The sequence below is a fragment of the Rana temporaria genome, chromosome 1 (genome assembly GCF_905171775.1).
Source record: "Rana temporaria chromosome 1, aRanTem1.1, whole genome shotgun sequence".
Lineage (NCBI taxonomy): Eukaryota > Metazoa > Chordata > Amphibia > Anura > Ranidae > Rana > Rana temporaria.
Genome location: NC_053489.1, coordinates 573069631 through 573084406, shown reverse-complemented (window position 1 = coordinate 573084406; position 14776 = coordinate 573069631). Strand labels below are relative to the sequence as shown.

General features: G+C 39.0%; 1 protein-coding gene across 3 annotated transcripts in view; it reads right to left on the bottom strand.

Annotated features, from left to right (window-relative positions):
• Window positions 1–642: 642 nt before the first annotated feature.
• Window positions 643–14776, bottom strand: part of SGCZ (sarcoglycan zeta) — a 1301913-nt gene continuing 1287779 nt past the window's right edge. For all 3 annotated transcript variants that reach the window (XM_040334675.1, XM_040334676.1, XM_040334677.1), the window contains 2 exons: window positions 6475–6598; window positions 643–1443 (listed from right to left, as the gene is read on the bottom strand). In XM_040334675.1, coding sequence (XP_040190609.1) covers window positions 1249–1443; window positions 6475–6598 — 319 coding nt within the window. In that variant the 3' untranslated portion in view covers window positions 643–1248. The remainder of the gene's footprint in view (window positions 1444–6474; window positions 6599–14776) is intronic.

The following is a 14776-nucleotide window of genomic DNA, read 5'->3' as shown; positions in this document are numbered from 1 at the left end:
TATTTGAAAAACATCTTGAAAAAGAAAAAAACATCTGTAGGACAATAAGAACAACTGTGAACACCTGTTTTTTTCTGATTAATATTAGGCCATGTTATGCCTAGTGAACTTTTTTAGTGTTGTATACATTTCTTGTTACAATCTTTAATTCTTTCCTTAATTCTTATTACTGAACTGTTGGTTTTGTTGTTATATGGCTGGATTTAAATTCCACATGCTCTTTGCACTATAACACACTTTGTTTTATGGAAAAGTTTATGTTTTGTGTAAGATGAAATTTGAAAATAAATTTCTAATATAATGACAACTACTTGGGGCTAACAATGCATTTAAATTAGCATTAAAGGAACAACAATATAAAAATATACAAATACAAGTATTTAAATTAACTGAAAACCTATTTAAATGTTAGGTAATTGATGTTGTTACCAATGAAATGTAAATCGAGAAAAGAACTTGATTAAATAAGAAACGTTACCTACAAAAAAAGAAATAATAATATTATTTTTATACTAAGCTTTGTTTTATAATTGTTTGTAGTGCACAAACATTTCTATATTATTTTTTAAAATAGGCAAGAACGTGCAAATTAAAGAGGAAATCTAATTTATCTTAAAGTTTATTTGCCACTATTATACTTTTTTAGTGTATAAACTAGATACTTTTTTGGTGTATAAAATAAAATATATTTAAAAATCAAAGCAAGGAGCCCAAGGAAGAAATTTTTTAAAAACAATATTTCCAATTTAATTGTTTAATAAAGGCAATATCACATAATACCTTAATATTTATTTCATTTGTGGGATAAAAGTATACATCCAAAAATATTAAATGGAAAATTGTGCTTTAAAACAGTACAGTCTTTTTCTTTTCCAAACAGGATTTTATTGTTTTCCAAATAGATGTCCAGTAAGTACACTCGTAAATTAGTGTGTTGTTCCATTTCTCCAAATTCCTGCAAAACAGAGATGTGCTTCACTCCACATAGCCAAGGCACCCTTTGAATCCTTTTAGACTAACATTCAGCAGTTCAGGTATGCATGTCAGAATTTTTCACCCCCATCTCAATGCAGGATTGCTTCCAATGTTGAATTAAAACTTCCAGGCAGTATTATATCCTCTTCTATGCTGGAAGAAACCCTGAAGACCATTAAGCATTCAACAAACCACATGGGAATCTGAGTAGAATCGTGAAGCAAAGAGATAGTAGCAAAAGGCTATTCTGGTGTGATAAATCATGGAGTTCCTTCAGCTCCACAGACAAATGTTGCTACTGGATTGACATGTGGAACTAGATCCTGCTGGAGAAAGGTACAGTTTGCCATTTGGGCAAACGCAAAGCTCATAGACAGTTTGTCGAGGTCCTACTGAGTTTGGTGATGATGATGTAAAGGAACCTTGTGGTAAATTTCCTAGTCTGATATTATCTGCATCTAAAAATATCTGTAAAAAAATAGAAATATTGTAAGAATTTTCATATACCCATAAAATATCACATGCTAGGGTTCACAAAAGCAATTCATATGTAACCTTTTGTTGGCCCCATTTCATATGAGTTATATCAAATCAAAAAAGGCAAATGTACGATATATACATACTGGGCCAGATTCACAAAAGGGATACGAATCAGTTACGCATAGATATCCTTAAGATCCGACAGGTGTAATAGTTTTACACTGTCGGATCTTAGGATGCAGTACCGCGGCCGCCACTGGGGGGAGTTTGCGTCGTAAAACAGCGTCGGGTATGCAAATTAGGAGTTACGGCGGATCCCCGACGGATTTTAGCGTTCGCTACGTTGCTGCTAGTCTAGTTTCCCATCGCAAAGTTAGTCGTCGTTTTAGGTGCCCTAACTTTAGTCAGCAAACGTATCGCTGTCTAAAGTATGGCCGTCGTTCCTGCGTCGAAATTTCAAATTTAACGTCGTTTGCGTAACACGTCCGGGAATACGGAAGTATGTTACGCGCGTCGCCGTTCAAAAAAATTACGTCACAGCGCGCAAAGCACGGCGGGAGTTAGGAAACGGAGCATGCGCAGTAGGTCCGGCACGGGAGCGCGCCTAATTTAAATGGCACACGCCCATTTGAATTGGCCCGCCTTGCGCCGGAGGCCGCGGGCGTAGTTTTCATCGCAAGTGCTATGTGAATCAGGCACTTGCGATGAAAACTTGCGGCGGTGTAACGTATCTACGATACGTTACGCCGCCGCGATTCTACATGAATCTGGCCCACTATTTTTATGAGTATATTGTTTGGACATTCAAATTTATGGATAACATGATTTCATTTAAATATTTTAATAATGGATCTCTTTTTGGGTGGAGCTATAGCTGTGATGTTTATCAGCTGGATTGAAGCACTGTTTTGTTTGTTTTTGCGTTTTGTGAGTACAATTCTATATGATACAAAAAAGCTAATATTTCAGTAATACACCATAGAGTTTCCTCTCTGTTTCCATCTAATGCTTATTAGTATGGGATTGGAGTTTGTGCAATATGCCTTTGGAGATGCAATATCGCTTGAGTGGACATAGGACCTTCATTGGCTGCATTTGGCATATTCAGACCTCCTTGTCATTGGGGTCTAATTTTGTGGTAAGCTGCTTTTTAACACTTCTGTGGTACAAAAAGGAAACACATTTGATGTTAAAATCACTACCTGCATCTGTGGAGTGGACTTTATTTCACTTGCTTGAATACTAATTTTACATTTCTGTGAATAGTGTTATTTTTGTGTCACTTGTTATTAAGTTCACACAAAAGTACATACTTGGTTCTTTTAGAGGGACAGTGAAACACCCTCTTTTAATTTATAAGGCATTTTTTAATCACAGCAAAGAATGCTGCAACATGGTAATTTCCCAATAAATCAAAAAGTATCCTTGAGCAAGAAGTATTCAACTTTTTTTACCCTACGGTAGACAGAATTTTGATAATTTCTGCTATAATGTTCATTGCAAGAGGCACTGAGCCTGATTACTAAAAGAGTTGAGAACAGTCTCCTTATAAATCAAGATATTATTCAGTATCTGCATCTTGTTACACACTATGCCACCTGGCTGCTTTTCATAATCCCTTCTGGCTACTTTATCCATTGTTTTTTCTTTAATTTGGTAGCAAATTTGGATACATATATTTTGATTCCCTTGGGTTGTACTAAGCATATTAGTAAAAAATGTAACAAAAATGCATTTTGATGTAATTTTTTTCCAATTCAATTTATACATTTTTTTGCACACATAAATTTACCCCATAATACAATCAACAAAGTCTACTGATTTCACATTAATGTGAATTTAATGTAAAAGTGGAATAATAAAGCTCAAAGTGAACATGCATTTTTACTTTAGGACAGCTTTGTTCCCCTTATGCAAAGAACAGAGGGGACAATGATTTGCAGAAATTATTAGTGCACAATTAAAAAACCTTAAGTAATGCTGAAGAGGTCATAAATTATTATGACAGTGATGTTGCAATTGTTAAATATTTAATTGATTATGCGTTCACTTACATGAGCACTTGCTGCTTGTGCATTAAATGCGAATGTCATCAAGTATATCTGACGTTGTTGCAACTTGGGAATTATTCTGGGGAGGAAATATTCTCACGCACATGTCAAAATTGGGAGCTTTTCCGCTGTATGCCAGTGTACTACAAATCTTTTGGTAAGCACTTGTATAGAGTAAATGTTTTTCCCTGAGAAATTAATGGCTGTAGATGGCTGTACTCAGGTTTTTGGCAGTACTGACATTAATACCTATAAAGCAAATGAGAATACTGTGCGTGCAATACTATTCATTTCTATGGGCGACTGTGCTTCATGAGTACCCAAATTTGCCCAAATGTGTGTGTGTGTATATATATATATATATATATATATATATATATATATATATATATATACACACTGTATATGTGTGTGTTTTTTCTGTATTCATATACAGATTCACTTTACTTTTCTTCATGAGAGTCTGGATCTGAGCACTGGAGATTGGATCCGGAACCCCATATGCAGCTTTGCAGCAGCAGATCACTGATATTGTTCATCTACTACTAGCAGCAGTCATACCTACGGCAGTGATCTGCTGCTGCATGGAGTGGCAAGACAAGGCTATTACTCTACCTGACATTTAGTAGTAAAAGGAAGTGTGGTAACATCATTCATAATGGTGCCACATTTCCAAGGTAAACAGAATGCAGAAGTGCTGTGTTTACTTTTGTTTGCATAGCACAATTATTATTATTATTATTATATACAATTTATATAGCGCCAACAGTTTACGCATCGCTTTACAATGTATGGGGGGACAGAGCACAATTACAGTACAGTTCAATACAGAAGGTACAGGAGGGCCCTGCTCATAGAGCTTACATTCTAAAGGAAGGGGGATGGTGGTACAAAAGGTAATAGCTGCAGAGAATGATTTGATGGGGGTGGCTCAGGGACAGTTGTTAGGTGGGTGTGGAATAGGCTTCCCTGAATAAATGAGTTTTCAGGAAATCAATTATCTGTGATAGCGTCATAAGGATCTGATCATTTTAGCTTCTGGGCTTTGGGCTGGATGTCAGCAGTCACAGGCAGGCAGCAGTTCAGGTGTTAACCTCCACTAGAACCTGCATAAGCCACTGATGTCGACAGCCATTTTAATTTTCCCCTTGAGAAAATAGCTGTTCTCCCGATGTCATTTTAAAATAACGCCTGGTGCTAAAATGGGTAATATCGGAACAGTTTTACTATGATATATAGCACTGGAATTCAATTTTTTAGAGGGGGTCTGCTGCCAAATTGTCAACTGTTTGCTAATGCGAATGTTGTTTAATAACATGACATTTAGTCACTAATGCATTATGTACAGGCAATGAGCTTCCAGGTTTTATTATCAAAGCTTATTTGAACAAACTGGGGTTAGAAGCTCATTGGTTTCTATGCAGAAGTGAGCCTGATTTTGCACTTTTCAGCTTTAGTAAGTAAACCCTATTGTGTACTTAAAAGTGGGGTATGCCTGTACTAAACAGTAGCTATGGGCTTCAGTTAAAGGAAAATAATTATTTATGGGTTTGATGAAAGTTCAGCAAATTGTATAAATTGCTCTTGCCCCCAGTTCTACTGTATAGTGAAATGATCAGTGTATCTTACCATCATATACTATTTACTATCTAAATTATGTAAGAGCCACAAATACTGTAGCTATCTTCAACAGAAATAAATAAATAAATCTGTGATGTTTGGAGACAAAGATATCAGGCAGTGACCTTGGTAACTTAAGCAGGCCACACACTATGGGAACGTAGGTCAGTTCCTATCCTGTTGAACTAGGAGAAATTTGTTCTATGGAGGGTTTTATTGCCATCCTCCCTCCTTCCATTTTTTGACTGAAAATCAATGAAGTGCGTCAAAAAATTGCATTCTGTTGGACATGGGTGCTGGCTGTCAGACTACAATAGCAGCATGTCCATCCAGACAGTGCATGCCAGCAGGTGGAATAAAAAATATAATTTTGAATTGCCAGGTTTAGAACACAATCCTCCTGTGATGGACCATCCACAACTACATGCCAATTATTTATTTTGTGTAACGTGGACGATCCGCGCTACCCCCTATGAGCAAAAGGGCAGACAAAGTGCAAAAGTGCAAACAATATACTTTTTCCTCAAAGGGAACTGGTATCTGAAACCCAAAGATATGTGACAGTGCTACAACTAATGTGTAGCTGGAATAGCCGGCTAAATAAATATGTTAAAAATAAAAATAGATGCGCAACCATAACAAAGCAAACAAAGTGCCAATGCGTGGGTAAAACCCACTGCACCATGAAGTATTCCTTTCCTCTTTTAAATATGTTTCCTCGTTGTGCTCTATTAGAGAGCCCATCCACATCAAAACCCTGAAGGTGGCCGTTAGTAGTCCCCAGCTGGTTAGTGGAGGAGAGGATCCGGATGATTGCTGACACCAGGAGTGATCCTGCATGCTGAGCTCATTTGATCTCTGTGACAGAGATCCAACTATCTGGTAAGCAGCCTCTTTATATACCTGCCAAGTGGAAGTATAATGCGAAAATTTGCATCTCTGCCCCTTTGGTTCAGCAAAACATTTGTAGCTGATTTAAATGGACACTTTGTTGCCTGTTTTTTTCACTTTTATATTGTCACAGTGTAACATTTTTAGGTTTGAGTGTTTATACATTACACACATTGGCATTATTTTGGTTATTATTGTGGCATCCATAATACTGTTTCAGCTTATTAGCTCTGATCAGAGAAGGGGCCTGGCTTCAACAGTGTAGAGAATGATAATTGTAAGCTGTTGATTAATTTAGCTGCAAAGAATGGCTTTTTAATTCTTTCTGGTAACCTCACCCTAACGCCAATCATTGTTTTAATTTGTGTACTTTAGTTTAACATGCCAAAATAAAAATAGGTGAAACCAAGGAAAACATTTACTGTATAAAAGAATATAAAAAGCTGTTCATAAATACCTCCCCATCTGTGGACTGTAACTGTAACTCTTTTCTGCAGCTGGCTTTGAATTCTCCTGCAACAGCATTTATTTGTACACCTTTTGGTGCCTCCATGGTTAGAGATCTTGTTGGAGATTCAAGTCTGGAAATAAAGAAGAAATATACACAAGATTAAAAAAAATGCACAAAAGCCGCATTATTTTGTTTATGACACCAACAAATTATTAAACAGAAAACCTTAAAAATTAAGCTAACATGTCCATGTCACAAGAGAAACAGCAAGTCGACTTATTTTTTTAATTATCTGCACTGATACATTTTACATGAGACCTTTAACAAATGGTCAGGTGACAGATGCAACTATCATAAGATATAAAAATAGCAAGGGTTTGTGGGACTTTATATGAAGCATAACTGCAAAGTAAGGAAGAAAAAACATGTTTAATGATTCCTCATCCATATACAGAGATTCATATTTAATTATGTAACATTGATACATTACCGGAGATGGAGGCAGATGAACCTACCCACTCATTGCCTCATATAAAGTCCTAACTTCCTCCCCCCCCTCTTTTTCTCAATTATCATAAGATCAAGTTAGCATCATAAATATGTATTTAAAAGTGTAAAGTTCGTTTGTTCGTCATCGTCGTCGTTTACGTTGTTTCCGTAAGCGTTAGGTTACCCCTGCTATATGAGGGGTAACCTTACGCCAGTCCGCCGTATGCCGTGTTAAGTATGGCGTCGGGTCAGCGTCGTCTTTTTCCGTCGGTTATGTCGTTTTACTAAGTCGTCCGCGAATACGACTTTAAGTCAATGACGCTCACGTCGGCGTCATTGACCTTTTCCGTCGCGAGCTAGAGCATGCGCACTGGGCTATTTTTCTGCCCGGCGCATGCGCAGTTCGATCGGCGCGGGGGCGTGCTTAATTTGAATACAAGCCGCCCCCTTTGAATTACACGGCCATACGCCGGGCCATTTACACTACGCCGCCGCAAATTACGGAGCAAGTGCTTGGAGAATACGGCACTGGCTCCAGTAAGTTGCGGTGGCGTGGTGTAAATGGCTTACACTACGCCGCCGCCGATTCTATGAGAATCTGGCCCATAGTCTTTATTTTAACATATCTTTTAATATTTTAAACCAAAACATTTAAACATGAAATGTGCAATCAAAGATAATTTATAAACAGGGTGCTATCAATGCTGGTTTCCTTCGAGAGATGCTTTTAGCCTGGGTAATTAATCTGGCTGCTAAACTACACTACAATCCCATGATCCACAGCCTGTATGTAGTTCAGGAAAGTCTGGGAAAATAGTTTAAAGTCCTTGGACGGGATTCACATACCTGAGCGCATCTTTATGCCGGCGTAGCGCATCTTATATGCGCTACGCCGACGTAACACAGAGAGTCAAGCACAGTATTCACAAAGCACTTGCTCCCAAGGTTGCACCGGTGTAACATAAATTCCTAGGCATAAGCCAGCCTAATTCAAAGTAGGTGGAAGTGGGCGTGATACATTTAAATGAACCGTGACCCCATGCAAATGATGGGCCAAACGAATGGCGCATGCGCCGTCCCGTAGACGCTTCCCAGTGCGCATGCTCAGAATCACGACGGAACGAACGCCTAAGATACGTAGAATCACTGAACATAACCTACGCCCAGCCATATTCACGTAGTACTACGTAAACAACGCAAAATACGACGGCTGTTCCGTGGTCCATACCTTTGCATGGGTTGCGCCTCCTATATGTGGAATAACTTCACGCCGGATGTACGCCTTACGTAAACAGCGTATATTACTGTGACGGCCGCAAATACGTTCGTGAATCAGCGTATCTCAGTCATTTTCATATTCGACGCGTAAATCAATGGGAGCGCCCCTTGCGGCCAGCGTAAATATGCGCCCAAGATACGACGGCGTAGGAAACTTACGTTGGTCGGAGGAAGCCTATTTTCAGGCGTATCTAGTTCTATGGGCACGGCGCATAGATACGACAGCGCACATTTACACTTACGCGGCGTATCTCGAAATACGTTGGCGTAAGTGTTACGTGAATCCAGGCCCTTATCTGTATAATTGTCCTGAGACAGTTATTCAAGGCATTGAAAAGAAAAGCCAGAATTACAGAAGGAAAGCATGGAGGGCAGAAAAAAAACATGAAGGAAGCAAGGATGCAGAGTTTTCTGAAGAAGGGCTCTGTCAGGGGAAAGTTAATTTAAAATGAAAGAAAAAAAAAACAATTAAAATGTTATTTAAAATCACAAGTGTGTACATAATTTCATCAAAAGAACTCCAGTTTGTTTTTGAAATTCCTATCATGGCTGGATAGATGATAAAACATATAATTTATACACACACAATTTTTAACATTGCACACCTCTGACCATTGTAATGTATATGTTACAAACACCTCACCTCTGTGTTTGCATTATGCACCCTGACTTTTGAACTCTGTGCATTACAGACCCCTGGCCGCTACACTCTGTGCATTTCAGGTCCTATACCTTGCATTCTGTGTGTTGCAGACTCGAGACTCGTGGCCCTGAGGCCTCGTACACACGACCATTTTCCTCAGCAGAATCCATCAATAAACTTGGTGGGAGAGATTTTTTGCAGAGGAAACCGGTCGTGTGTACATTTTTCATCGAGGAAACTGTCGAGGAACTCGTCGAGCCAAAAAAAGAGCATGTTCTCTTTTTTCTCGATGGGTATGGAGAAAATTGGCTCGTGTAGTTCCTCGACAAGCCTAACAAGAACTCGACGAGGAAAATTATATGTTTCGCCCGCCAAGTTCCTTGGTCGTGTGTACAAGGCCTTACATTCTGTGTGGTAAAGACTTCGTACCCCTGCGTTCTGTGCATTGCAGACACATGACTTCTGCACTTGTGCAATTACACACTCATGGCCCTATGCTCTATGCATTAAATACTTGTGACCCTCGAATTCCTAGTTGCTAAGTAGTCAGTGAAAAGTTTAAAGAGCTTCTTTAGGTAGGTTCAGACCAAGTGTTGGGTTTCTTTCTATTTTCTGTGTGCTAAAAGGCATATGTAACAGAAGAGTTTACATTTTAAAATATGGTGTCTATTAGACTCCCACTTGTGACTTATTAATCAATGCATATTTTGTGGATAAAAGGACTGCAGCATATGTGTGCATTCAGTTAAAAGCACAGGTTTATTTAACCATGCCTATTTAAACCTCCAGACATTTAGGCCCAATCTGACCACGCCTACAGCCTGCAGTCTGGATAGCATGTGCACCATATCTCTCCTTGGGAGCCCGGGAGGTTGATTTACTAAAGAAAAATATACTGTGCACTAGAAGTGCACTGCAAGTTGCAGTTGCTCTAGATTTGAGGGGAAGCTCTGAAATGAGGGAAAGCTCTGTTGATTTCTATCATCCAATCATATGCAATATATGCAATCATATATTGTGGGAACATGGGATTCTCACATTGCTTTCTGTAAAAGAAAAGTTTCCTATCCATTCCTTGCTGCATGAACGATTTTCATCTCATTATGCCTAGCATTAGCTTTTAGGATTATCTTGCAGTAATTATCTGAAAGTCACTGGCATCCGCTAACAATGTCACTTGCACTGACATGTAAGAAATAAAGCTATTAAATGTGATCTCTGTCCTGTCCCTATGGGCCTCCAGGGTGAAAAACAACAACAAAATAATTTACCTTTTTATTAAAGGCTACAATCTGCAACATGAAACTACTTGCCTTGTCTGCTTGGTAAATATTACCTGTTGGTAAATAAGCAATTATGGTAATTAAAAGCTGTACCTGAAGAAGGGATGTAATTAACATAGCCTCCTCTTAATTTATTCACCAATCAAAGAGACTGTGCTATTGCTTCATTATTCTTTTGGGTCCCATTCGATTTTGAAAGAACAAAGAATACTTGTGTTTATCTGTTTTTGATGGATATTGCTGGTGAATTTTATTTAGATTAGTTCTAATTTAATTATATGGAAGAACTCTAGGTGAAACCAAAAACTCAACTGAAAACTAGAAGAAAAGTCAACATTGAAGATCTTCAAGTAAGTGTATTACATATGGAGCCACTAATGTTAATATATATATATATATATATATATATATATATATATATATACAGTATATACAATACAGACCAAAAGTTTGGACACACCTTCTCATTCAAAGAGTTTTCTTTATTTTCCACTGTAATTGCAAAGACCCTTAATTATTATAACCTTGATCTTTATTCATGCATCTAGTTGTTTCTGTCTAATAAAGATTTTTTTTCCATATATATATATACAGTACAGACCAAAAGTTTGGACACACCTTCTCATTCAAAGAGTTTTCTTTATTTTCATGACTATGAAAATTGTAGATTCACACTGAAGGCATCAAAACTATGAATTAACACATGTGGAATTATACATAACAAAAAAGTGTAAAACAACTGAAAATATATTTCATATTCTAGGTTCTTCAAAGTAGCCACCTTTTGCTAGTACTAGGACCAGAGATATACATAATTTAATTTGTTGTTCATAGTTGGTCCCAATTGTACCTCATGTATGAACTAAAAGCTTATTTAAGATGATACAAAAAGTTTCATACAGTTGAATCATACAGACCTGATCACTCATAGAAATGTTTAGAATGGGTATTGCTCTGTTCTCATTATCAGTACAGGGGGTCCCCAGGTTACAAACATGATAGGGTCTGTAGGTTTGTTCTTAATTTGAATCTGTTTGTAAGTCGGAACAGGTACACTTTTTGGCCCGGATTCACATACATCGGCGCATATTTATGCCGCCGTAGCGTATCTCCTTTACGCTACGCCGACACAGCACAGAGAGGCAAGCACTGGATTCTTAAAGCCAGTGCTGCCAAATCTGCGCTGGGTTTCCTAGGCGTAAGCCAGCGTATGTGGAAGTGGGCGTGAGTCATTCAAATGAGGCGTGACCCCATGCAAATGATGGGCTGAGTCTCACACAGATACGTATAATCAACGGGGCATGTGCCGTTCTGTGGACGCAACCCAGTGCGCATGCTCAGAATCACGTCGGAACTACTCCCTAAGATATGCCGGATTACTGCCTACGGCGTGAACGTAACCTACGCCTAGTCATATTCACGTCCTATGTAAACTACGTAAAATACGTCGGCTTGTGTTCCCTGGTGCAGCCATTTGCATGGATGCTGCTGAGTTACACCTGCTTTATGGGGCATAACTTTACGCCGGATGTATGACTTTACGCGCACTGCGTCTGGCGGACGTACGTTCGTGAATCGGCGTATCTCCCTCATTTGCATATATGAATAGAAAATCCATGGGTGCGCCAAATATGTCCAGCGTAAATATGCGCCCACTCTACGCCGGCGTAGAAAAGTTACGTCGGTCGGATGAAGCCTATTTTCAGGCGTATCTCATTTTTTGGCCACGGCGCATCGATACGACAGCACATATTTGCACTTACGCTGCGTATCTCGAGATTTGTTGGCGTAAGTGCTTTGTGAATCCGGGCCTATAAGTGTAGCTTCAGCCCAAAAAAATATTTTTAAGCTTTTTGGATAGCATAGGGAAGGGTTATCATCACCCCTGTAACATTTGTTTTGCTGTCTGTGCCCCTGTTCAGAAGATTTCACCTCACCTTCTGTCCCTGGCACAATTGGATTTTTAAAATTGTGGGTTGTTGTGGAAACAAGCCTTGATGATAAAACATCAGTAGAGACACCTTTTCCCAAAATAACTCCCACCCCAGGCCATCCCAGGAAGTCTATATTAACTTGCTGTTCAACCTTGTTGTTAGCTTAAGTTCCTGTCTGCAGTGTGCTACTTTTACCTTCCTGTGTATCGATTTTATCTCGTCCCTGACTTCTCCTGTTTGCCTGTGACCCTGACCTTTTGCTTGTCCCTCAGTTATCCTTGTCTGCCTGTTGCCCTGACCTTGGCTTACCCATCACTATCGCTTGTCTTGTTTGCTGCTTCCCCTCTCTCCCTGTGGAATGTAACTTAGGGGATTGCGGGGGTCGTGATCTGGATCCAGCTGCAGCGAAGGCCATCCTCACCACTAGAGGCTCTGGTGAACACAATGTTGGGTCTTAGACTCGGCGCCCTGGGGAATCTTGGGTTCACGCTTCCTCTCTGATTGCAGCAGTCAGCTATAGAGTTCACTACCCTGTGGTGCATCCCTGACCCCAACGGGGTGCACTTGTCACCTGGCCACAGGTGACCTGACATCAGTCTTCTGACCAGCAGTGTAGTTTATTCATGCAGTGGAATAAATAAAGTACAAAGCAAATACTACAGGTTGTTCTTGCAGATTGTTGTGTTTTAATTTGATCATGAATATTTAACACATTACATGACTGTAAAACATATAAATCTTTAAAGTGTAACTGCACTTTTGTTGAGAAAAAAACATTTCCCTCTGGGTGATCTATGTACAGTGCAAGGATTATAACAACCTTTGTTGCAGATTCCTACCTTTTGTTATTCTGAAAAAATCCATGTGTGTTTGTCTGTGCCTCTGGGTCGAGTGAGTCTAATGGGAGTGGTTTCATAATTATCAGTCAATTGTTGCAGCTGCAGAGCACTAATGAGGTAAGCTGCTGGGCCTGCATCCCTTTATACATGCTCCTATTGGAAATATCTCATGATTGCCAGGGATGTCTGAAATCTGACTTGTATCTTAGGGTTTTCTGGGAAAATCAGTGAGCCAATCACACAAGCAGGAATTTATGTTTCTGGGGAGTGGTCAGTACACATTCTGTGTACAAAACAACTCCATGTAGCCATATTGCTTAGCATTTATAGAACATTACAGTGGCTGCAGATTGAAAAGGAAAGGTAATTTTTAATAACATTCAATTACAATATGACTTGTATCGCAACTGTATACGCTATATTATTTTTTCTTTATTCGCAAATTTTTTCCCACGAAAGTGGAGTTACCCTTTAAGCTATATTGTAACCCATTCATACAATAAAAAAAGTGGCGAAAGTGGTGCAAAGTACTGTATATAGAACCCATATTTGGTGAACAGTGCAAAAATCATAGAACCAACATTTGGTGAATATTGCAAAGTTAGACCTGCAGTATATGGAATAACCTAAGAAAAAATTCATAGTCCAGAAAGCAGTTTGCTAAGAACCGCAAAAAGTCAGACTCTCTCAATTTGTGAGTATATATAGATATCAAATAGATGGAATGTTCTTACGTGTCTTCAGATCCAGCATTGGTTCTACAATTGTGCTCATTAGTTTACATACCCTGGCAGAATTTATGATTTCTTGGCCATTTTTCAGGGAATATCAATATCAACACAAAAACATTTCTTTCACTCATGGATAGTGTTTGGCCGAAGCCATTTATTATCAATCAGCTGTGTTTACTGGTTGTTATGTCCGAGGTAATTTAACCCTTTTGCTGTAAAACCCAATCGCTTACATGTAACCCAATACATTCACACCCCCTCCTATATGTTATCTGAATTCCTCTACCTAGTAAGAACCCAAAAGCAATGTGTATTATATAAATTTTCACCAAACACTAAAAACCCCTCAAAATGTATGTGGCCATCCAAACGTAAACTCACACAATGAGGGCACCTATGTTTAAAAATGTTGATTGTGCAACACATAATTTAATTCTATGGTAAGCCATTATTCACGGTTAACTCTAAACGAATGACCTGTAGGGCTTTTACACACATGGGCTGAATGTTCCAAAGCTGTTTGGCTGGCTTATGTCATATGTGCATGCTGGAAAACCAGCAGTTAACCGACTCCCGATCACTACTCAGCCAATGACAGAAAGTGCTGATCATAGTGTTCTGACAAGGGGGGTCCATCCCTCTGTCAGAACACAATAGCTCAGAGGGGGAAATCACTGAACTAACCTTGCATGGTTATTACAGCTGCTTTGACTGGAGCTGTCAGTTTTTTGATTCCATGAAAAAAACTGTAAAGCCTCGTACACACGATCGGATATCTGATGGAATCTAATCCGATGTATTTTTTCTTCGGGTATCTAATGAAGCTGACTTTCATCAGTCTTGCCTACTAACCATCAGTCAAAAATCCGATCGTGTCCAAATGCGGTGACATTGAAATGAAGTTCAATGCTTCCAAGCATTGACCGATGGAGTTCCATACAGATGATTTTTTTGTCGTTTTTTTATCCATAGGAAAAATTTAAAACATGTTCTATTTTTTTTAACCGATGGAAATCAAAATGATGGGGCCCACACACGATCGGTTTGTCCGATGAAAATAGTCCATCGGTCTGTTTTCATCAGACAAACCGATCGTGTGTACAGGGCTTTA